Raw genomic sequence first — 26,447 nt, forward strand, 5'->3', positions numbered from 1 at the left:
ACAACCGTAGATGGAAACATAATAGACCAAAGACACTATTAGCAAGAAACTTAACATCTATGGTCCATAGCACGCTAACACGACAGTACTGGTGAGCCCCTGCAACACAGCTACTACTAGCAACCCCAGATGCTCGACCCGCCGAAAAACAGGCAATCGCAGGGAAGCCGTACTGTACACAACACGCAAACCAGCCACACACACACACACCCTACACTGTGAGCTGATCTATGGTCTATCGCCCACTAATGTATGACGACCTGGAACTGTTACAGGGACGCAGCAGCTGCAGCAGGCCCTACAATGAGCACCCGCAACGACAAAGGCGATACACGATACCTCACACTAACATAACCACATCTTGCATGCAATGTTGCAGCTAGCAAGCCGCTACTGCCCTTACTACCCGTCCTACTGTCGCAGAGGTTTTTTTTCCTCCTCTTGGCGCTTGCCTTGGCACTTTTTCCCTCTGCCCTTACAAACCGCTACCCTTCCATCGCTTTCGTCCACTTTCTGTCTCCTGATGGACCATGTCAATGAGTAATCCTACCCAGACGCATGGACAACATCACAGCCTGCGTCCTGTGACTCCTGATTTGAAAACTAACATGTTATACGTACGGAGGTGAAAGTAGAACTTTTGGTTTGGTCACCACGTCGGTGTGGGCGTGGAAGGGCCCCATCCTTAGCAGAAACAAAAACATCCACGCGCTAGCCAAGCCCGGTAGCGCGTAGCTTCGATGATCTGACGGGAGCCGGTGCTATCACTGCGACAAGGCCGTTGGCGAGAGTAAATAATAATGTACATTAGATGTGTTCTATCTCCGGAAACCATTAGGAACAGATCATTTATCCATATTAAATTTTTTCTTTCAAACGATCGATCCTGTCATACCCCTAAATTATGACCATTCTTTGGGGACCTTGTATAAAAGGGTTATGCAAGGGAAATGAACTTTAAGGGAATATTATAGGAAAGGAAGAGGATGTAGATAAAGATGAGAAGGGAGATACATTGCGAGAAGAATTCGACAATGCACTGACAGACCTAAGTTGAAAACAAGACCCCTGGCGGTAGACGACATTCCCACAGAATTACTGATGTCCTTGGGAGAGTCAGCTGTAACAAAACTCTACATTCCCACAGAATTACTGATGTCCTTGGGAGAGTCAGCTGTAACAAAACTCTACCATCTGAGGAAACTATTCCACCTTGTGTGCAAGATATATGAGATAGGCAAAACACCCTCAGACTTCAAGATGAAATTATAATCCCAATTCCAATGAAAACAAATGCTGTCAGACGTGAATATTATCAAACCGTCAGTCAAATAATTCATGCTTGCAATATACTGACACAACTTTTTGATGGAAGAATGGAAAAACTGGCACAAACTGACATCGGGGAAGATCAGTTTGTACTCCAGACATGCGGGGCAATACTGACCCAACGACTTACCTTAGAAGATAGGTTAAGCAAAGGAAAACCTATGTTTATAGCAATTGTTGATTTTGGAGATAGGTTTTGACAATGTTTACTGCAAAACACTCTTTATATTTATGGCGGTAGCAGGGGAAGATACAGTAAGAGGAAGGTTGTTTACAACTCGCAGAGAAACCATGCGGTTATTAGAAGAGCCGAATGGCGTGAAAAGAAAGCTGTGGTTGAGAAAGGAGTGAGACAGGGTTATAGCGTATCTCCGATATTACTGAATTTGTACACTGAGCAAGCAGTAAGAGAAACCAAGGAGCAATTTGGAATGGGTGTTAAGGCAAAGAACTTAGAAGAGCAGTTGTATGGAGTGGATTGTGCCTCGTCAAGAGGTTATAAGATGAACATTGACAAAAGTAAAACGAGGGTACTGGAATGTAGTAGAATTAAATCAGGCGATGCTGAGGGAATAAGATTTGGAAATGAGACACTCACTGAAAGTAGTAGATCAGTTTAGACATTTGGGCAACAGAGTAATTGACTATGGCTGAAGAAGAGAGGATGTATAATGCGGACTGGCTATAGCACGAAAAGCACCGTTTGAAAAAGAGTAGGCTGATTTGTTAGCATCTACTATAAATTTAATTGTTAGAAAGTCTTTTCTGAAGGTATTTGTCTGGAGTGTGGCCTTTTTGGGAAGACAAACGTGCACGATAAGAGGTTCAGATACGAAGAGAATAAGTAGAAGCTTTTTAAAAGTGGTGCTACAGAAGAACGCTGGCCATTAAAAGAGGTAAAACGAGTAACTAATGAGGAGGTACTGAATAGAGCTGGGGAAGAAAAAATTATATGGCACAACTTGACTAAAACACAATGTTGATACGACACGTCGTCCGTTTGGTAATGGAGATGCCCTCGTAGTTATTCCAAGACGAACTGCCTAACAAAGGATGGATAGCGTGGAGAGCTGCACCAAACCAGTTCTCGGATTGAGACACCACCACCAACAACAAGAAGAAACAAAAGAAAACGAACTGTTATTTTCTTATCATTGCATTGATCAATTCGTGCTCCTTGTACTTTGATCTGGTGCTTGTCGCATTTCAGATATTTTATCCGACGCATGAGAGAAGACCGGTATGGCACCTGAGCGCGAACTGTTGTCACAGTTTCCTTATTGCAACACTTCAACAATTTACATACCGGTATATCAAGAGTTCTGTTAGATTTTACCTACCTACAGGGGCTAAATGCTGTTTCCTTACGATATTAGTGCGTAAGTCTCAATTTCTGTTTGAAGAAAAAAAAAATCTGTTTCAGTCCATCTCTCCATTTCCTGAAATTTTTTACCAAGGCTTCATCAACTTTTTGATATGTTACACCGTATTCAGCAACGTTCACTTGCACATGCCTACACACATGTTTCACACACACACACCCATTTTTATTACGATTCACGTATCGTTATTTGTTGCCTCTAGTTGTGATTGTTACATTCATAAAAAAAAAAAATAATAGGATTCGCAAAAGGGGCCACTTCAGGAATTCTCCCCAAGGTCCCGTATGATAATTACATATTTGTTCGACAACTCTGATTATTTGAAATCAGCAGAAAGTTCAGAAAATATACCGAGAATCCACCCAGACTTACTGATTTGTGATTTGATCCAATTACACAAATCGTTTATAATGTTTAGCGGATGGACTACAACAGCCTGTTGTAATGGTTCACGTTTTACCTTAGCATTTGTGTATTGTTCTTTGTCAGAAAGAAGCAAATCATACGCCGATGGGCTTCGATAAGATCTTATTTATGTCTTCTTAGGAAAATGATATTCGCATACCTTTCACCGAAATGCTGGTACAAGCTAATTGTCAGTTCCATAGACCACAACAGCTCGTTATAACGGTTCACATGTTCCCTTAGCACTTGTTTGTTATTTGGCAGAAAGAAGCAAATCATACGCCGATATGTTTTGATAAGATCTTATGTCTTCTTAAGAAAACAATATTCGCATTCTTCTCACCGAAATCTTGGTACAAGTTAATTTGCCAGTTCCATTCTTTCAAATAACCTAGATTTGTTCTTGTGTGTTCAGCTAGATATGAATGTTAATTTCATTAACACTATAACTGCAGAAAAGCAGGACGCGGTCAATTTAATTACGTAAATCCATGAAACTCAGATAGCGTACTAAACTACTGACATTGAAAAACCATACAGGCTCCGCGATCGGCCAACAATGGGTTACTTCTGATTATACGATCACAAAAGCAATCAGGCGCTTTTCTATGTAAGCATGTTGCCACCATCACGAGGCAAAATACTTAAGAAATGCATCGTTTTCCACAATTCATTAAAACTGCTTCGGCAGTTTCTTGAGCGTCGGCTTTTGAAATCACTCTCCAAGGACAAATTTCCGTGACATTCGAAGAATAGGAAACCATAGTCTAGGACTACTCACTTTTGAGTGACCGTGGCTTGGCTTGTTTGCGACGTGACATCCTGAGGAAATGATGCGTTTCGGCGTCTTCTAATTGATCACAGCATCAGCATGCGAAAATAGCCGACCTGTTGTCACTGACCTGCATCAACTGACATCGCGCAATTCAGATGAAATTAAGGATATAATAAACCACAGTTTCTTTCACTCGCACGTTTTTCAGATGGGCATTTCCGAAATATGAAGATATCGCACTTCAGGTTTTGGTCGCCGCTTATGAAAAAGAATAACATCATTTTTACTGAATAGCATTTACTCATAGGCCATTTCATTTTAGCTCTTGAAAGTATTCATTGTTATTGTCTATTCAAATCGAAATCATACAGCTGTTTTCTCAAACCGAAGCTAGCCAACGCGACGCGAAATAACTGTGTGTACCACATAGGACCTACAGTCTGTCCGGAGCCAGACTGTCTGCTCAACTGATATAACTGAGGACTTTATTGTAGGGGGAGGTGCACACCCCAAGCTTCGCGCGCAGAAGCGAAGTAAGTCTATCGCCGACCGCACCGAACTGTGGAGCCACCCGTCGATGTATACCTTGCAGGCTTCGGTAAGTCGGGTGTTCTCTCGCACGAGAGCCATCTATGGCCGATTAATGCAACTAAATTTAGCCATCTATTGGCGCAAGAAGTAATTACAACGGATCAACTAATCCTGGATGCGCTAAGACTTCCTCGTAATTGTCAGTTAAGCGCTGATAGTGTGGAGAGTATTGTGTTAGGTAGATAGTCAACATAAAGTAAGATTGCTGTTCAAGTCGGACAGCATGGTAGCAGGCGAAAACGGTTAGTAACATTGCTTACTGTATAAGCAGTTGAGTTGTTTATTTTTGTGCGGTAATGAAGTGATGCGGAAGCTGCTACTGATTTTGTTGTGATTTTCTTCTCTAATATATTTTGAGATTTTGAACAGACAAGGACTCAGGCCAACAATAATGACGAATGGTTTCCAATCCGTCCAGTTTCATCTTCCGATAGAGGTAAATAACAACGACATATTCATTTTAATTTCATGTGTCTTTGTTATATTGTGTGAACTTGATATTGACCTTGAAGTGCGCTATAAAATTACAAGATCTTATTACCACGTATTACTTAACTGATTAGACAAACAATGAGTAAAGTAATGTACAAATTCAAGGTTCCTACGTACTTAGTTTTCTTTATATCTATCGATGTATGTAATTGTGACGTAAAAGCCGAGCGGTGAACAAAGGAAATGCTTAATCATTTGAGTTTTTGGTACTGGCTCTGTAAATATTAATGTTTGCATTCAAACAAAACTATCCTAATATACTATCTAGTACTGTATAATTCTCTATCTTAAGACTATGAGCTGCTTCTGCAGAAAGTCGAGCTTTAATTTTTTCACACTTTGTTTCAGATCGTTATTCATATCATGAAGTACCTGCCACTTGCTGACAGAATATGTGCTAGTCAAGTGTGTCGTTTGTGGTATGAAGCTGCACAAGAATTCGGTCTTCACAAGAATGAAGTTGTTGTCTTGCATGGTGACTTAACTCGCCCACTGGAAGTTCTGGAAAGCAGCAGTGGATCGTTCATGCATTTTGTTTTTAAAGAAGTTGAACTTGGAAATAAGTTAAAGGGGTTTTGGGATAAATTTTGCCCACAAATGAGATCCCTAGCATTGCATAATTGTGATGTTTCTGAAAAAATGTTTGTTGATATACTACTGAAATGTGTTAAGCTCGAAAGCCTAAGCATTAACGGTTGCAGAGAGCTGTTAATGTCTGGGCGAGTGCTAGAAGTTGACACAGACATAAGTAGGCTCATTAAAACATTAAAGAAGCTTCGCAGGCTATGTCTTGCATTTAACAGATACTTGTCTGATGCATTGTTCAATAGGTTTGTAGCTGTAGCTTCAAATTTGGAAGATTTGTCATTGAAGGGTTGCTATATATCTTTTAACAGGGGGCTGTATAAGAAATTTTATCCTGATTTTATGATGAAGTCTGGCAACTGTGTTGCATCAGAGAGTGTCCTTACATTTCATAATATTCTGACTTATGTCACAAAGCAAGCAAAAATGTTACAGAAACTACGGTTTGGTTGTACACTAATTGATAATGCAGCTCTGATGCAATTGGCAACTGTGCCTCATCTTTCTTTGACTACTCTTCACTTACAGTCGTGTGATCAGCTAACTGATGCAGGTATTGTAAGTCTCGCAGAACATCAGAATCAACTGTTAGAATTAGATCTGAGTGCTTGTTCGCGTGTTGGAGATGTAGCAGTAAATTCAATCTCTGATAAACTCGTTCATTTAGAAAGCTTAAATTTAAGAAACTGTAGATCATTGACTGACTCCGGTGTTAGTACTTTAAATAAACTTAAGAAATTAAGGAATCTCAATCTGTCACATTGTGAGCAAGTTACTGGTAAAGGCATTGAAACTGCACTCTGTTGTAGCATAAATCCACGATTCCGAAGACTGTATTTGACAGCACTTGCTGTTGATGAACGTACTGTTTGTAAATTAGCTGAACATCTTCCAGGACTCACACATCTTGACCTGGGGTGGTGTTTTAATGGTGTTACTGACAAGTCATTGCAGATGATTTGTAAATATCAGGTTCGCCTTCAGTTTTTGAAACTTGCTGCTTGCAATAAGATAACAGATGCTGGACTTACTGGTATGGGGCTTACAACTGAGCAAGATGGCACAACTGTTATGTCTGATGACAATTCTGAGGCAATGCAGTATCAAGAAATAATTGGAAGTGAACAAGTGATTAATGGTGAAAATGGGCATTATGGTGAAAACGTTGATCCAGGATTTAATATATCACTGAGAACTAAAGCCGAGCAAGAAATCATTAATGACGCCAAGAGAAAAAAAATTGTATCACAGCTATGTGAAGAAAATCTTACTAGTACGGATTCTAGTGGACATTCCCTCATCCATTTAAAAGGTATGTCTTATTTTAGATTATGTTGTTACATTTGTTACCATGTTAATAACTGTTAATCTGTAAAACTGTATAAAATCAATCGGTAATTTTAATGTGGACCTTTCAGCTTACTGGAGTAATCTATCTGAAGGCCCTGTAATTTTAAGAAGTGACCTCCAATCCAGTCATTTCCATGTCATCACATCTGTCTAGCTATCCATGCTTTAGTCAATTATCTGTATACCAGATGTCTTCCAGTTTTCAACATTAGGTATTTATATGACCAATTAACTGTTTGTGAGCCACTTTTCTCGTTCGTCCGTAATGCTCATGTATTTGATGCACGTAGGCATTTCTTCTTTTTAAAACTTACTACTTTTAATAATGTAATAGGTTTATTATTTATTGGTATGGGAGCTGTCCTTTAAGAGCTGCTTATTGCTGCTAACAAAAAGTCTTTCTCCTGGTCTCTTCTTGGGGACTCTGGTCAAAGCATATTTAGGAGGCCTTGTCAGGAGCTCTTTGTAGTCTGAATGCCTCATTTTCAACCTTAGCTTTCTTCAGGTAGTTTCAATTGTTATCTTGTCCATCGTTGGTGGTAGTATGGATGGATTTCATATCTGCTGCCTTAATTGTGTTAAGTATTCCTTGCTATATCCAGCCTCATGTGTTCCTTACACATGAAAAATATTTGGTGATGCTGTATTATATAATTTGGAAACTTTTTGTGTGCTGTTATCCGTGCCTTTATTTGTCATGAAAGTAAACAAAAATAACTTAAAACAAAGTTGCCCGCAATGGTTACTGTTTTTCCACTTCTATATGGAACTGCCGCTCAACACCAAACTTGGCATCATGAATGCTGGTTTTCAAGACTTGACTGTAATAAATTCTCCAAATTTATTTATTTATTACTGTTTGTGAAACTTTAGCCATTATGATGAAGAGAAATTATGAAAGGTAGGTTCCTTGAATATTTTTTATCCTTATGTGTACTTCAGCACTAGAATACTAAAGGGGGATAATGTTACATTATTACTAAACCTTTTTAAATTTTACTGCTCCATAAGTCATTCAAAAGCAGTCAAAATTTATTGTTTATGCAGTAGTTAATTACAATTATAAGATATCCAATGGTGTCTCATACAAAATAAGTACAGCATGATCTGTTTTACACGCTATACAGTCAATACCAGATTGGTGGGAACCATGAATTGGTACCATCTGCTATGATAAAGTTTACATGGGTGTAATAATCTAAGGCTGAGTAAAGCAGTCATCAACTCTAAGATTGTTTTGGACACCACATCGCTTTGCTGGGCAAGGACCTGTTAGAGGTGGTATGCCTATTCCTTCCTCTGACTTTTGAATTGACTTACCCTGTCATTTACAGGAAACTCACAATTCATCGTGGATTCCGAACCACAGAGCAACTTGGCATTTTTCACACCAGGAAACATTATGTTGATGTAAAGAAGATGAATATTAATAGTAACTAGGTGTGAGGTATGTCCAGAAAGGAAGTACTTTTCTGAAAAAAAACTCATAAAATTGTTTTCTTCAAGCCAAAATTTATTTTTACGAGAGCATTTCACGAACTGTTTTCTACAAAGTTGCTACCATTGTTCAGACATTTGTCGTAATGAGAAACCAATTTTTTATAAGCTCTTCATAGAAAGATGTCACCAATGAAGAACACTGTTTCTTGTGTTTTTTCTGCTTGTTGAGTTCCTTCCCAGCAGTAGGCCTAAATCTCTCACTGTTGTGTGATACTGTGAAACATTGAGAAAACTTCGGTGCACAATTCAAAACAAATTGAGTGGAATGCTCGGTTAAGGCATCTTGTTGCTTCATGACAAAACAAGTACCCATTCAGCGGGCGTCACACAAAACCATTTTCAGCAATTCGGTTGGGAGTAGTTTGATCACTTGTTATCAGCCCTGACTCTGCACCTTCTGGCTACCACTTGTTCTTGACGTATGATTTTATAGGAAGGCATTTTGACACATGACAATGCAAAGAAACTGTTCGGCAATGGTTGCCTTCACTGGCAGCATCTTTCTATGAGGGCATTGAAAAGTTGGCTTCCAGATATGAAAAATGTCTGAACACTGCTGGTAACTATGGCAAATGCTCTTTCTTGGGAAATACAGAAGCGTCAGATCCCACCCGTCTGCTTTGATACATGACGTCACAAATATGGTGGAAACGACCATAAACCATGATTCCAATATGGCGTATACAAAGTTGTTACGTACACATTATGAGGACGAAAATACATCGAAAAACAAACACACACACGTTCCACAAAAAGCCTAAACAAATTTAGAAACCCACCCCCATACAAAACCACGCAAGACGATGAAAAAAACCGACAGCACAAAACTCCCCAAATACCACTAAACACAATATCATCTGGAATCGGACACTTCCCTTGACCTACATAGCTCAACAGCAGCTCCCGATCTCATAAATTGGGATCGAACACTTCCCTTGACCTGTTATCCTTAAGATATCTCCACATACAGCCGTCTCTGGTCCAAGACGCCGGAAATAATCCTCATTTCTTCACGACATACTGAACACTTCACGACTTCATCCAAAAATCTGAATAGTTGAAGAATTTTATTAGAGACAACGCACTGTCCCACATTATAGCCGACAACCGAAAACTGTTGACCCTGTCAGTCATATCCAAACCTACCAAAGACATAAAAAAAGCAATTTACCAAAATTCACACACGACGCCACACTCGCAAACTAAACCAAAAGCACCACCTAACACACCACCAGAGAGCACCACCAATCTCATCAAAACGACACCTACAAACACACCACTCTCACAAACTAAATTCTGCGCCGTCGTGACATCACACACCACAACAGCCTTACATCACGGGTCAAAGCCGACAGGTGGGATCGGACGCTTCGGTTGACCCCTTTCTTGTAAAAGTAAATTTTGGTTTTAAGAAAGTATTTAAAGAGTTTTATTTCTCCAAAACTGTAATTAATTATTTGACATGCCCTTTATGATGTTGGGGTTGCAATGTAAATTTTGTAACAAAAGAAACAATTGTTTAAGATACTCCGAATATTATTATAAGAACAGACAATGAAAACTGCTTGTAGCAAGGAATGACTATTATTACAGAAAATCCTTTGCTGTCCAATCATTTGCCTCGCATAAAGATAATCTGCTTATGTCATAAATAACAATCATATAGGTCAAGATGTAACAGACCTATTTCCTTCCATTCATTAAGTTTTGATGTGGTCCTTAAGAAGACTGCTACATGTTATAAGTTAAGATGCACTCTATTGATGCTGTATCGTATGTGCCACATACAAGTAAATTGGATGGTTACAGTTCAAACAAAAATATGTGATTGTGGTGGTGGTGGTGGTGGTTGTTGTGGTTTCCAGTCAGGAGACTAATTTGATGCAGTTCTCCATGCTACTCAATCCTGTGAAAGCTTCATCATCTCCAAATAACTACTGCAACTGACATACTTCTGAATCTGCTCACTATATTCATCTCTTGTCTCCCTCTATGATTCCTCCCCCCCCCCCCCCCCTTTCCTCCAGTACTAAAATGGCGATCCCTTGCTGGCTCAGAATGTTACCTATCAACCAATACCTTCTTCTTGTCAAATTGTGCCATATATTTTTTCTCCTCCCCAGTTCTATTCAGTACCTCCTCATTAGTTACGTGATCTACCCATCTAGTCTTTATCATTCTTCTGTAGCACCACACCTCAGGAGCTACTATCCTCTTTTTGTCTAAACTGTTTTTGTCCATGTCTTGCTTCCATGCGTGGCTACAGTCCATACAATAAGTTCAGAAAAGACTTCTTAACACATAATTTATATTTGATGGTAATAAAATACGTCTTCTTCAGAAACACTTCGCTTGTCATTGCCCTTCTACTTTTTTGATACTTTCTACTTTGACCATCATGAGTTATTTTATTACCCAAATAGCGAAATTCAACTGCTTTTAGTGTCTTGTTTCCTAATCTAATTCCCTCAGCCTCACATTATTTAGTTAGACTACATTCCATTGTCCTCATTTTCTGTCTGTTGATGTTCATCTTACATCCTCTTCCAGGTCCATTGCTGTCTCTAACAGAATTACAGTGTCATCAGCAAACCTCAATGTTTTTATTTCTTTTCCCAGAATTTTAATGCCTACTCAAAATTTTTCTTTGGTTTCCTTTATGGCTTGCTCAATGTAGAGACTGAATAACACTGGGGATAGCCTACAACCCTGTTTCACTCCTTTCTCAACCACTGTATCCCTTGCGTGCCCTTCAATTCCTATAACTGACGTCTGGTTTCTGTGTCAAGTTGTAAATAGCCTTTCGCTACCGGTATTTTACCCCTTCAATTTTCAGAAATTCAAAAAGTGAACACTGTCAAAAGCTTTCTGTAAGTCTATAAATGCTATAAACGTGGGTTTGTCATTCCTTAGTCTGTCTTGTGAGATAAGTCGTAGGGTCAGTAGTGCCTCGCTTGTTTCTACATTTTTCCAGAATCCAAATGGATCTTCTCCAAGGTCGGCTTCTATCAGTTTTTCAGTTCTTCTGTATGGAAATTGTGTTAGTTTCTTGCAACCATGACTTGCTCATTATTCAAAACATTCACACCTGTCAGTACCTGCTTTCTTTATATTTGGAATTATATTCTTCTTGAAGGCTGAGGATATTTTGCCTGTCTTATACATCTTGCACACCAGATGGAAATGTTGTCATGTCTGGTTGTCCCAAGGCTATCTGTAGTCCTGACAGAATGTTGTGTACTCCTGGGGTCTTGTTTCAACTAAAGCCTTTCAGTGCTTTGTCAAATTCTTCTCACAGCATCATATCTGCCATCTCATCTTCATCTGCACCCTGTTCCATTTCTATAATACTGCTCTGGAGAGTACATCTCCCTTTTATAGGTCCTTTACACTCTTTCCAGCTTTCACTTCTTTGCTAAGCCCTGATTTTCCATCTGAGCTCTTGATATTCATACAGCCGCGTTTTTTTTCTCCAAAGGCCTCTTTAATTTTACTTTAGGCGGTATCTATCTTAACCTTAGTGATATAGCTTCCAAATCACATTTGTTCTGTGTAGCCATTCCTGTTTAGCCATTTTGCAGTTCCTGTCAATCTCATTTTTTGGATGTTTGTATCCCATAATGCATTTTTATATTTTCTCCTTTCATCAGTTACATTCAGTGTCTTGTGTTATCCAAAGATTTCCACTGGGTCTTGTCTTTTTACCCATTTGATCATCTGCTGCCTTCACTATCATCTCTCAAAGCTACCAATTTGTCTTCTCTGTTCTCCTTTCTCATGTTCTAGTCCATCATTGGCTAATGCTCCATCTGAAACCTTCAACAACCTCTGGTTCTTTAAACTTATCCAGGTCCCATTTCCTTAATTTCGTATCTTTTTGCTATTTCTTCATTTTTAACCTGCAGTTCACAACCTATAAATTGTGGTCAGAATCCACATCTGCCCTGGAAATGTCTTACTATTTAAAATCTGTCTCTGATTTGAGATCTCTTCCATGTGTATGACCTTCTTTCATGATTCTCAAGGAAACATAAGAGGCTAAATAAAATCAAGCAGTTGCTTCTCTACATTGGTACCTAGAAACTAACTTCTTTGTTTAGTGTGCTACAGTGAACCTACAGTATCTGCTTTGGAAATGTGTGTGATGCAGCTGCACATATCCTTTTCATAAGAAGAGTGTCCATATTTATTTGTTAAAAAGATTGCACAGTTAACAAAACTGAGCTGAGTGTGGCAATCACAACCTTGTACAATAGCTGACAATAGCTTACAGTAATATTAAGACACCACAGCAGGGAATTTTATTGCATGTGTGACCATCTTCAGTGCATTCTGGCTTTAATTTTATTGCTGAAATTTTGTGTTTACTTTCAGTATATCAACATTAGAGCTACAATATATAAATATTTATTATTACTTCACTAAAATATCATGACAGCTCAAGAATTGACACAGGCTTTATAAAGGAAAATTGTTTCATATTTGACACAGTTGATTCAAATTGAGGGGGGGGGGGGGGGGCAGGACTTTTTCACCCTTAAAGAATTGTGCAGCATAGTCCAGAATGTTATGAGTCACCTTAATTTTTGCTTCTGTGTCCATAGCAATCACTTATTCCCACATTGTTAAGTGCTGCTTTAATGTAGATAATTTTTCCAATGTAGATGGCTTTTGGTTACCAGTTAAGTAGAATACATTGTGGTAAATCAAATACAGAGTGGAAAACTTCCTGCTTGCCAGGTAACAGCACACAGCAAGACTGCACAGTACACAGCGAAAATTCACAAACACAAATTCAGAAAAGACGTGCACATGATTATGTTCCAGAAAAGTATGAGAAATTTATCAAAGGCCAAGTGTAGGCACAAATAATAAATATTGAAATGCTAGCAACATTATAAGTGCATTTAGTAAGTAAGAGAGGAGGAAATCATTGAATTGAAATACATGCATTGAAAGTAACCAAAAGAAGAAGAGAAGGAAGAGAAACCACTGAGAAGAATCAGCTGAGGGAAGAAAAGACAGCAAGATATAAGAGAGAATGATTAAGTATGTGAAGTGACAGGAAGAATTAAGGGAGGAAAGAGGGAGGGGAGAGGTTATTCACAGTGAAAAGAACAACTAGTATATGTTTAGCTAATGCTTACACTGCAGAGTCAGTGCCCCAACAGTGAAGTTCTGAGATACTGTTTCATTCACTCATTCATAATGTCTCAGCCGTATTATAAATGAGAATATGAATGAATCGGGTAGGTGAATGTAAAAGTATGCAATTTTGTTTTTACTACTAAATATTTAAAAGGAACCTGCAACAATGTTTTATTAATGATGCACACACGCCTAGTTTGACATCTTGGTGACATTGAGTAAAAATTTCAGTGCCATCCAATAATTATTAGAAGGGTAATAAAAGGTTTCGTAAAAAGTAATTTTGCATACTGTTAACCTACACTGTGGGGTAAAAGTACGCAGGTCTTGAGCAAGACTGCACAGTACAATTTTTATCCCCAGCTACAGAAAATAAAAAAGTTTGCAAACAAAGACATGGAAAAATAAATTAAGAACTCTATTTAAAAAAAAAATCACATAAATGCAATTATATTGTAATTAGGAACAGCCTGTTATGCATTATAATTTCACAAGTCACTGAAATTAGTTTACTAGGAAGGTTTATTGCACCTAACTTTGAATAGAGACATAACTAAAATGGAAATGAAACAAAATACACATTTCTCTTGTTGAACAGTGGAAAGTAACAGAAATGAGCCATTTTGAAAGTAAGATTCTTTAACCTGATGAATAGAAAAGGGAAAAGTGTAAAGATCAGAGGTTGCCTATCCTTACCTGCATTTGAATGACAATTCAGTAAATTGGTAAGCTGGACAGATCGTCAGCAAAAGTAACTGTATTCGCAGACCTTCCAGGGCGTTTATAAATTGGTCTTGGTAGCTTTTTAGAAATGTCTTTATTTTTGACATAACCTTCTTTGTCTGTTTCCCGAAATCTTGGTGTTTGTGAGAGACGCTTGTAAAAAAACTCCCTCCTAACCATGACTGAAGCAACAATGCTCTTTCAGTAGGTAAAGACGAAATGAAGTTCTAGTTTTTCCGTGGACCTGTCACTGGTTCAGCTATGTTATACAAGCTCAAGACTTGTGTGGGATGACATACATTCCACGAATCTACGGCCCTGTCGTAAGATGCCTTGTAAGGCTGGAAAAAGTTGCAGTCATGTGGCTGCGTCTTATGGCTGCTATGGGGTGGCAAACTGAGCATGTGTATGTTACTATCTTGGACAAACAAAATGACCTCCGGGCTTGTGTGGGTGATAAGGTTATCCAAGATTAATAAAATGGGTTTGACGACTGTGGGATTTGTAAACTTTTGAAATGATTAAACCATGTAATAGATGTTATTGTGGTCACGTAGCCTTTATCAGGTACAGCCATATCACATCCCGTTGGACCCCATTTATCAGTGAGGGATTACTTTGCTTCCATGCAAAAAGGAAGGATGGGTATGGTGTCCCACAGCACTCGTGGATTAGACAACGGTGACTGTTTGCCCCTGTTTTGCAGTCATGATTTCCCTACTTCTCTCTTCCCTGTTGGAATGAAATGTTTAGGGAACTTATTAGGACAGTTCAAATGCCTGTCTTGTTAATGTTGTAAATATGGTCGGGAGGAGACCCAAATTTCTTGAAGGCTGCTTCCAAATTGACCACCGAGCGAGGTGGTGCAGTGGTTTGCACACTGGACTCGCATTCGGTAGAACAACGGTTCAATCTCGCGTCCAGTCATCGTGAGTTAGACTTTCCGTGATTTACCTAAACCGCTCAAGGCAAATACTGGGATGGTTCCTTTAAAAGGGCACGGCTGACTTCCTTCCCCATCCTTCCCTAATCTGATGAGACCGATGACCTCGCTGTTTGGTCTCTTCCCCCAAACAACCCAACCCAAATTGTCAAAATATTTGTTTCAGCCTTGTAAACTCCATCATTCATGCCATGCTGGTTTTCCAGGCAATTCCAAGGAGCAATTTATTTCTTTTCGTAAACTTATAGGTGAATTCTCTACCAGCAAGTCGTTTTTCATCTGGGATTTCCCTCCCTCTCCCCTCCCTTCCTCACTCCTTTTTTCCGCCGAATTCCAAAAGTAAATGTTGTAATGATCTGAGAGTAAACCCAAAAAAAAGGTTTATTGTGGGAGGTGCAATGCTGCACTATTGCTTGTTCTTCCTCCAATGAAAAAGCTTTTGTGAATCGGCCATGGTGCTTAGTACCTTTGCCAGTTGTAAGATGTTTTTGCAAGGCAGCCTCTGAAAACTTAATAGCTTTGAATGCTTGCCATATTGAGTTCCCATTTTTGACAAGACCAACAGTTTGGCGGTAGAGCTGCTCTGTTAAGGACTGTTGAGTTGATTTTCTTGGTCAGTGTATGGAAAAAGATGCTGTTATGGAAGATGTGGTTGTATTAGAAGTGTATTTGAGAGGTATGTCTTTGAAGGGGGGGGGGGGGGGAGGAAAAAAAAGCACTTCCCAACAAAAGAAAAAGTAGAGAAAAGAAAAATTAATTTAAATTCTCTTAAGTGAATGACGAGGCATCCGAGGTAAATAAACATGGGCGAAATATGCTAGAATGCCCCGAAGGTACTGCACAAGTCAAAGTACTGATTATGAGGCAAAAGTTTGCAGATAGTTTCTTGATGGGTTGAAAGTGTGCACTGCAAACTTCTACCCCCATTACAGCTGCATACTTTTACCCCGTTCTGCTACTTTCTTTTTCAGCAATCTACACAACACATATAACTAAAGTCATGGAAATGAAAGTGGATTTTAGAAGCTAATAGCCACCAGTTCCACTAATCCTTTATCTAATTTTTAAATAGATTTAGGTTCATGTAACTTTCAATGAAAAGTAAACAAATTTTACATCAAAAACATACAAGTGACTTACCACATCTTCTCCAGCTGGTAAGCATCTGACTACCATGTGGTTCCAGATTAGAAATGAGGAAAGGACAACGTTTGCGCTGCCTGGTGGTAAAATAGTGAACTTCTGCTTTAGGGACATGAAAGATTGATGCGTACTCTTGCCCCATGCGTACTTTCACCCCCACCAGTGCTGTGGAGTGAGACAATGAATACATTAAAAAATGTAGAAATGTGTTTCAGAAACCTAATTCTGTATGCTAAATGACTGGTTTTTAATATTTGTAGTATTCTGTTGCAACAAAAAATAAAAATTATGAGAAACACGTCTACTCTGAAACAAGCTTATTCTATAGTTGTATTGAGTGCTAGGAGGAAAAACTGAAATTGCCCATATTGCGAAGAAGATGCCGTAGTCACAGCTGTCATTGCTGTGCCACTCTGTACTTTTTTGTCATCAAAATAGACTTTTTAACACAAAGCTATATCACAGTGATGAATATTTCATGATCAAAATAACAAAAAATGGAGAAAGGCCATCACTCTCCCATGGTTCATTTATGTGTGTCATGTGGTCACATGTAACAAGCTCTACTAGCTTTGAAACTACAATTGTTTCTCTAGCTTAAGTACACTGCCAAAAATGAGAAGATTTGGATGTCTGCGTGCTGTTTTCTGGGAAAATTTGTACATAAACTAGGAAAAAAGAGCTGTTTTTAGAAGGTTAGTAAAGTCTGTACTTGTATTGATGTGCTATGTGTGAATAAATTTCAAGTGATTAGCTGCCTTTCCTCATTTTTGTTTATTGTGAGCACAAGCTGTTTCAAACATAATTGTCCCATTGTGTATTTGATGAAGTGTGTCAAGGTATATGTGAAACCAGTGTGGGAAGGAAGTTGAACTTTACACTATTATTTGCATGTGCATCATCCTTAAATCCTTAAATGTGCCCCCCCGCCACCCCCCCCCCCTCCCGCCCCCCCAATCGTAGGAGAGCATTTGTGGATTTCACTCATGTATAATTTATAAACACTGATTTTTTTTGCAGACTAGTATGCTTTGAAAGAAGGCATCAGTGGATGTAAATGTAGATGGTAAGGTAACTGAAAATTTTGGGATCAATGAAAGCCAGATGTGTCCACCAACTTCTATAAATAGGTTTTTTAATGATAAAATTTGGTAAGAGGCTGGTCTGTTTGCTACTAAAAATACAGTCAGTAAATTCAAGAGTGTATTATGTGAAAACTATAGAATTGTGAGACAATTTTTGGTCCTTATCTACCTTCGGGAGGCAAAATATCTGTTCTGCCACGAGGCACGTGTAAAATTACTCGACGCTATTTTAACTTTGAGAAGTAACATTTCCTTCTTTGGTGATTAGAGATGGATAGGTTAACACACTATTTAGCTTGAAGAATACTGCCTAGCAAGGCAGTCATCAGAAATTTGACTCACTTTTTCCAGAGCTGATTGGTATGATATCTGCACAAAATTTGACACAAATTTGCAGTAATCAGACTAGAGTCTCTTCAAATCTCTGGGTGCAGGAAGATTGTTAGTCACTTAAACATGGGCCTCAGACCATATTTGCCCAATATATGGTCAAGATAGTCAATGCTTTGTTGGAGAAAGACTACACTTTCTTAATTTACATTTGATCCAACCAGTTCTTCTTAATTTAATTTGGTCCCACTCACTCTGAAGTCTGTTAAATAGCTATTATAAATTGAGTTGTGCTCCCAAATAACCTTGCTGACTATAATCTCATCTATGTAATTCACAGATTAAGGTAACCCCCCCCCCCCCCCTCCATGTAAGATACACAGTTGTCTTAAAAAAATAATCTAAGAGCATTTTCTATGTCAAAAGGTCATCTAGTTTGGCATAAGCCAAAAAGAATATTGATCGCCATAAAACATAACTTTGCCAGTAGCTGTTCCAGATATGGAATCAGATAAACCTCTATAATAGGTTGAGCTTCAATAGGTGATTTAAAATCATCACAAATCCAAGTTGTGCTGATCCACTTTTCAGTTACAACCATAAGTGTCATCCATTGGATGGATATGATTGGTGTCACAAAACCGGATCACCATAAACTATTGAGTTCCACTTTTTCCTCCTTCATAACGAAAAGCATGGGTCTAGTTAGGTTTTACTAATATATGTGCCACAAAGTTTTGTGCACGGCTTCTATAAGATTCAAATAAAGCACAACATTCCTTATATAAAGCATCCAAATCACGAAACAGAATAATATTAGATAATATATTAGCTGAGTCTTGTATTTAAGTCCAAGACTGGTAAAGGCGTCCAGACCAAAAATTCTATTTGCTACTGGCACAAACACTACAAAAAAGTTTGATTGGTCTGCTAACATGTTTGTAGGTAATGGTTTTCTGTTAGTTTGCCTATTAAAGTAATATAATGGTTACTGTGTTTGAGCATATGTTGTTTAATTGCCTCAATAGGTGGTAATGGCTTACCTGTGTGTTTCATTGTTAATTAGGTAAAGTCCATACCCTCAGTGTTGCTGACTAATGGGATCATCAGTTTCAGTGAAATTTTGCTATAGGCTGATGGTACGTGCCTGATGGTATACGATAGTGCCTTTGACAAGTGGTGGTCACATGGCCACATTTGTTACAAGAAAGATATGTAGGTTTGTGTTGTCTGTGACTACAGAAACACTCAGTGCACATTTCCTTGTTTTTACTACACTTTGTGAACTATAACTATGATAACTACTACTATAGTTTGTATTTATACCACATTACATTTTTCCTAGCACTGATGAGGAGGAATTTCTGACTAACTCATAATCAGCTTGCTTGCACATTCATGTGATGGTGCTGTGGAATCTGTGTAGATGATGACATTATTTTACCACAAGTTGAATTTAGAAAATAATGCTGTCTGGAATATACTTTTGCCATGTTTAAGTCAATGTAGGATGCACATTATGCAGCTGACACTTTGTGATGACTGAGCTATTTCAAGACCCTCATTTAAATCAGTATCCAACTCCCTAAGATAGATAGCTTGAATTTATTGGTCAGGAGCTAGACACTCAACCACACCGTGCAATAAAAGTTTACCGAGTACATGACTTGGTGCTGAAATAATCATCATTTGGATGTTGTGCATTTTTTTAAAAAGATCTTGCGTTGGACAGTGTCGCACTTTGACAACAAAAAATTGCACTGCAGGCTAATAAACTACAGGTTATACGACCGGGAGATATATAACTAGTCTGGTTTTTTCTGACACTGATGGAAGCTCAGTGTAGCAGCCACTGAATGCATTTGGACAAAAGCCACACAAGACTTTGAACTGCAAGCAGTGAGGATCTGTGAGTGGTCATAATTTGCGGACCAGCTCGTAAATGGGACTACTGAAGACAATAACAAAGCAGGCTTAACTTGAGTATCAGAAATTGTACTAGCCTTCAAAAACAGTGGAAACCATTGGATTAATTAAAAGTTTTCTTCAAATCGTCAAACACCAGAAATGTAGGAATTGACACTGCCTGTGTAGTGCCAATAGTGTTGACCAAAATATTGCCCCGCTTTGTTACACTTTCAACAAGTTGCTCTGCAATTTCTGTTATATCTGAAAAGTTCTGTATCTGAGTTTACTTTTGATGGTGCTGTTACTGTTACAGCATGAGCTGTGGATGTCACAATTAAACAAACTTTCCATTAACAATGCACTAATAACCCTTAAGGCTTTGATTTCACCTACATCTACATCCATACTCTGCAAATCACTGAAGTGCATGGCAGAAGGTACACCTCATTGTGTCAGTTATTCATGTTCTTTTTTTTCCCCCATTCCATCACATATGGAGTACACAAAGAATGATTGTTTGAATGCCTCTGTGCATGTTGTAATTATTCAGATCTTGTTTGCATGACCACTATGTGAGCTATATGTAGGAGATTGTAGTATATTCCTAGAGTCATCATTCGAAGCTGTTTCTTGAAACTTTGTTGTTCTTGAAACTTTGATGCCTTGTCTTCAAGAGTCTGCCAGTTCTGTTTCTTCAGCATCACTGTAACAGTTGCCCATGAGTGAAACAAACGTGTGACCATTTGCGCTGCCGTTCTCTGTGTATGTTCAATATCCTCTGTTAGTCCTATTTGGTATGGTTCTCATATACTTGAGCAATATTCTCGAGTGATTTGTAAGCAGTCTCTTTCACAGACTCATTGCACTTCCCCAATGTTCTACCAATAAACTGAAGTCTACCAACACCTTTATCCACAGCTGAGCCAATAACATAATTCCATTTCATCCATCTATAAAATGTTACACCCAAACATTTGAATGAGTTGGCTAGCTCCGTCTGTGACTCATTGATATTATAGTCATAGGATACTAGATTTTTTATGTTTTTTTAAGTACACAATTTTATATTTCTGAACATTTAGAGCAAGTTGCCAGTCTTTGCATCACTTTGAAATCTTATTGAGATTTGACTGAATATTTATGCAGACAGTATTTCACTGCAGGTAACTGCATCACCTGTAACTATTAATACTGTCTCCAAGGTTGTTAAAGTACTACATGAACAGCAGGTGTCTGAAAAAGCTTCCCTGGGGCACACCTAAAGTTACTACCACATCTGACAATGACTCAAAATCCAAGATAACTTGCTGTGTCCTCCCAACCAAAAAGTCCTCAACCCAGTCAGAAATTTCACTTGATACACCATATCACTGAACTTTCGAGAATAAGCTTAGGCGTAGCACTGAGTCATATGCTATTTGGAAAGCAAGAAATACTGCATCTACCTGATTGCCTAGATCCAAAGCTTTCAGTATGTCATGTGAGGAAAGTACAAATTGGGTTTCACATGATCATTGTTTTCGGAATCCATGCTGATTGGTATGGAGGAGATCATTTTGTTCAAGACACCTCATTATGTTTGAACTAAGGACATTTTTTTAAGATTCTACAACAAATTAATGTCAGGGATATTTGACAGTAGTCTTGTGTATCACTTCTGTTATCCTTCTTGTAGACGCGCGTGATTTGTGCTTTCTTCCAACTAGGGGGCACGGCTTTTTGTTCGAGGGATCTAAGATACATTGTAATTAGAAGAGGGGCTAAATAAACCACATAGTGATTCCATCAGGCCCTGGAGCTTTCTCCGGTTTTAACGATTTCAGGTATTTCTCAACACCATTGAGACAAATGTGTATTCCACTCATCTTCTCAGTGGTAAGAGGATTAAATTGGAAGCATTTCAGCTTTTGCTTTGCTACCTCCAGTTTCAATTGCTGTTTCATTTGCTAGGGACTGGACACTTACATTTGTGCCACTAACAACCTTTACATATAACCAGAATTTCTTGGGGTTTTCTGAAATATCATTTGACAATATTATGCTGTGGTGGTCATTGAATGCTCCGTGCATTGCTCTCTTGACAACCAAATGCATTTTATTCATCATCTCCCTATCTGTAGTACTATGCTTTGTTTTAATCTGTTACGCAGCAGTCCTGGTTTTATTACAGTGACTTTATACCGCAGAGGGTCCATTCTATTATGAACTGTTCTACTGGGTTCATATCTAACCATTGCTTGGTCAACTATTCTTTTATATGTGAGCCATAGTTCCTCTGCATGCTCATGCCCTGCGCTGAAAGTTTGAAGTTCCTCACTGAGACCAGACACTACTGATTTTTTTTAACCTACTTTACTGTATATAATCTTTCTAGTCATTTTAGTTATCCTCTGTATTTTGGTAATCATTATTGCCCATCATCACTTAAATATCATAGCCTGACACTAAATTGAGCAAGTTATTGCAACATGCCAAAGCATTTGGAAACAAGATTGGTGCTAAGTCAATAGTCAGAAATGTCAGAAGCAAATCATACAACTACTATTAACAAGAGTGCGAATCAGAACCAACGAATGAGATTTGTCTTATCAGTAAACAAAAATATAAACTCCAACAGAGTTCAACACAACAGAGTTCAACACTCAAGCTCCAGGTCCAGAAAGCAAGGTAATAGCTGTATTCAAGAGTCAGTGTAACTAAGCTTTCAGCAATTAATTAAAACTGCTTGCTCTGCCTGCTGTGCCGGATATTTATTTTAGGAATAATGGTCATACCTATGTGATGTGTTTTCTGCAACCCGTAGGTTTGTGGCTGCCGAAGGCTATGAGCTGTACAAATAATATTGCTGGCAGTCTCTGAGCCCATGTCTTTATCATTGGGGAGGCAGGATATTAAGTATGGAATTGTAAATTAATAGGAAGAGAACAAGGTGTAGAATTTTATGCTTTCTGTTTTAACCCATTAGCGCCGGAATTAATTTTTTCGTGATTTAAAAAAAAAAATTGCATTATTATGTCTGTAAAAGGCATAAATTACACAACAGATTTGTTTCGACGAAAGTCACTACCGCCATTAGCGAGATATTTGATGTTGCCATATGGCAACGCTAAGCGCTTTCACTACCTAAATTTATATGGATTACAACTTCAAGTAAAATAAGTAGGTTATTGAAATTTCTTATTACATATACAAGTTTTGTGCTGATTTATTATTCAGTCTTCATCGTACAATTGATACTTTATAACACAGTACAATTAATAATCAAAAGTCAAACCTTGAACTCAGCATTATTTTACATGAAATGGTATATAACAGTCAATACACAATCCCACATTACACTTTGAACACATTGTTCTCACAATAGATTTACAGTTCTTGTGTGCACACCTTTTCTTCTTCTTCTTTCCTTCTGTGTGCTGGACGAGGTGGTCAGTCTTATCAAACCTAATTGAATCTGATAAGTGACTGTCAGAACATGCCCTTGATGCAGGTCTCCTGGCTCCTTTTGGTAAAGCTTGGTGTCTTTGCAAGTACACTGTTGCTACTTCTCTCTTGAAATCAAGCTGAGAAATAGTTTGGTTCCTTGCTTTATTATACAAAATCCAACTGTTTTGTATGGCGACATCTAACATCCATGTAAAGAGACACCAGGGCCATTTCTTGCTTCTTATTGCAATGCAATAGCATGCTAGATTCTGATCCATCTGATCAGTACCTCCCATTATGTATTATATTTGGCTACCAGTTTTGGTCTGGGAATCATTATATTTCGCTTTTTTAGTTCCGAGAATCTCTTGACTTGGCCAACTTCTGGTACACCACATGAAGAAGAGATCATTGTGACAAATGAATTGTCCAGCCACAGCACATACAATAATCCATCGTTCTTCTGTATTCGGATCTGGACACATCACCACCTTCAATATCGTCATTATAAATAATCTCCAGCGCCTCAGCAAGCGAGAAAACTCTTCTAAAACAAAAAAGACAAAATTCGTCCTTTTACTGAGTACAAGCGCCTAGCGTTGCCATATGGCAACACCGACGTTCAAACGGCCTAAATGAACGTAATTTATTTCACAGCAAGCAGTAACCTCCAAAGAATATATATTTGAGTATTTAAAGCACAACCACACTAAAAAACCAAATTATATATTGTAAGTTACTGTGCAAAACATACTTACTCAAACTTATACTCCATTTTTCTTCGTCGTTCAGCAAATGACGACTTCCAATACTGCTTACGTCGCAGAATTTAAATGTATTGTTAAAACTGTTGCATTGTAGTGATCTTTACAGTCTTGCGGAACGGAATCCAGTGCTGCTAACACTCTCGCTTCATTGATGTCATGGAATCAACAATTTTAAAAAACTGTTACAAATGTTGCCATATGGCAATGCACGGCACTAATGGGTTAAATTGCATTTGATGTGCAGGGTAAGTCACTAGCTATTGCCACCAAGAATAACTCCAAAAGAATGATAGGAGCTGAAAAGTTTGTGGGACAAAAGTTACATGGGACAATGGGGGCCATAATATGACGTTGGATTTTTGTCGCTAGGTGGGGTCACTTCAGAGGTATGAAGGCCAACTTTGTTTTTTTTAATGGGATGCTATAGTTTAGTGCTTACTTCTGATAGTAGTTATCAAGATGCATCCAATGATGTGTAACAGTAAGGTCTTTGAAGGTCAATGAAGGTCACAAAGGTGGCATGAACATCCATTTACAGAAGGTGTTCGAAGTGATGACCGTTGGTATCAATGCAGTCCTGCAATATTCTTATCCTGGGTTGACTGATATTCCTTATCATACTGGCACTTATCGAAGCACGTGCTCTGACAATTCTCTCTCACATATCTTCAGGTGTAGATAGAACATCTTTATAAACAATGTCTTTTATGAATCCCCACAAGTTAAAATCCAGAGGCTTCAAGTCTGGTGAAGAAGCTGGCCACAACACATCTCCTCCGCGTCCAATCCAACAATTTGGAAGTTGTCTCTGCAACTCATTTCTAGCCATTAGCAAAAAATGTGCCGGACACCTATTGTGTTGATACCACATTCTGTTCCTTGTTCCTGAAGGTATTTCTTCCAATAACAGACCTAATGTTTCTTGCAGGAATGCAGTGTACTTCCTACCATTAAGATTTCCTTCGGTGAAATAGGGGCTTATATGTCCTTCAGAGTCCCACACCGTACATTCACCGACCACGATTTTTGGTGTGCAACTTGCCGCAGCAAACATGGATTTTCAGTTGCCCAATAATGCAAGTTATGCAAATTAACATTTCCATTCTTCTGTAGCCTCATCAGTAAATAAAATCAAATTAATAAATGTGTCATCCTTCTGAATCTGAAGTTGAACCCATTGGCAGAATTCAGTGTAACGCATACAATCTGTACCAGTTAGTTCTTGGTTGAGACTGATATGGTAAGGATGATATTTATGGTGATGCAGAACACAAACAACACTACTCTGGCTCATGCCAGATTCCCTTGTGATGTGATGCAGACTAACACAAGGATCTCAAACCCCAGTGGCAGGAGTACCAATTTCTGTTTCCTCGTTATTATCTTTCCTTTGCCAGGTATATTTCCGATGCGTTAAAAATCCAGTTGTTCACAATTTATCATACACACATTTAAATGTATGACGTGTAGGGTGAGTACATTGAGGATATCTTTCAGCATATAAGTCCTTAGCTCTCACTGAATTTTGTTGGCATTCTGCTTAAATGAGAAGCATATTGACTTGTTCTTCGAAGGAATACATCATTCACATTCACTTGATTTCATGATACTAGTCTTACTGTTCCTGTTAGTGTTGCATTGTGAAACTGTTGAATGGTATTTACTTGTCAGTGGCACGTTAGATGGATATGCCGTATTCGATGAATATTTACCATTTGCACAATATACGAGAGAGAATAGTCAGAGTATGTGCTTTGATAAGTGCTGAAGTGATAAGGAATACCACTCAATCCACGATAAGAAGATTGCAGCACTGCATTGATACCAATGGTCATCACTTTGAACACCTTCTGTAAATGGGCATTCATGCCACCAAAGACCTTTGTTGACCTTCAAAAACCTTACTGTTACACATCATTGGATTTGTCTCAACAGCCGCGGTCAGAAAATGAGTACCAAACTATAGCATCCCATTTAAAAAAAAAAAAAAAAAAAAAAAAAAAAAAAAAAAAAAAAAAAAAAAAAAAAAAAAAAAAAAGTTGACCCTCATATCTCTGAGGGGACCCCACCTAGCAACAAAAAACAAACATCATATTATGGCTCCCATTGTCCCATGCAACATTTGTCCCACAAACTTTTCAGCTACTGTGGTGTCACCACCAGACACCACACTTGCTAGGTGGTAGCCTTTAAATCGGCCGCGGTCCGGTAGTATACGTCGGACCCGCGTGTCGCCACTATCAGTGATTGCAGACCGAGCGCCGCCACACGGCAGGTCGAGAGAGACTTCCTAGCACTCGCCCCAGTTGTACAGCCAACTTTGCTGGTGATGGTTCACTGCCTACGTACGTTCTCATTTGCCGAGACGATAGTTTAGCATAGCCTTCAGCTACGTCATTTGCTACGACCTAGCAAGGCGCCATATTCAGTTACTATTGATATTGTGAATCATACCTCACGCCAGTCTGCGTGAGCTAAAACGCGTGCATTTCGGCCTCCTCTAGTAACACGGTGTTGGCTCTCCTGCCAACCACAACAGCTACTATCATACTTTCACAGTTACTC

General features: G+C 38.6%; 1 protein-coding gene across 1 annotated transcript in view; it reads left to right on the top strand.

Annotated features, from left to right (window-relative positions):
- Positions 1 to 4,575: 4,575 nt before the first annotated feature.
- LOC126473951 (F-box/LRR-repeat protein 14-like) overlaps positions 4,576 to 26,447 on the top strand; it is a 36,954-nt gene continuing 15,082 nt past the window's right edge. The window contains exons 1-3 of the mRNA XM_050101313.1: positions 4,576 to 4,724; positions 4,852 to 4,918; positions 5,323 to 6,871. Of these exons, the coding sequence (XP_049957270.1) occupies positions 4,874 to 4,918; positions 5,323 to 6,871 (1,594 nt within the window). The 5' untranslated portion in view covers positions 4,576 to 4,724; positions 4,852 to 4,873. The remainder of the gene's footprint in view (positions 4,725 to 4,851; positions 4,919 to 5,322; positions 6,872 to 26,447) is intronic.

The sequence above is a fragment of the Schistocerca serialis genome, chromosome 4, assembly GCF_023864345.2.
Source record: "Schistocerca serialis cubense isolate TAMUIC-IGC-003099 chromosome 4, iqSchSeri2.2, whole genome shotgun sequence".
Lineage (NCBI taxonomy): Eukaryota > Metazoa > Arthropoda > Insecta > Orthoptera > Acrididae > Schistocerca > Schistocerca serialis.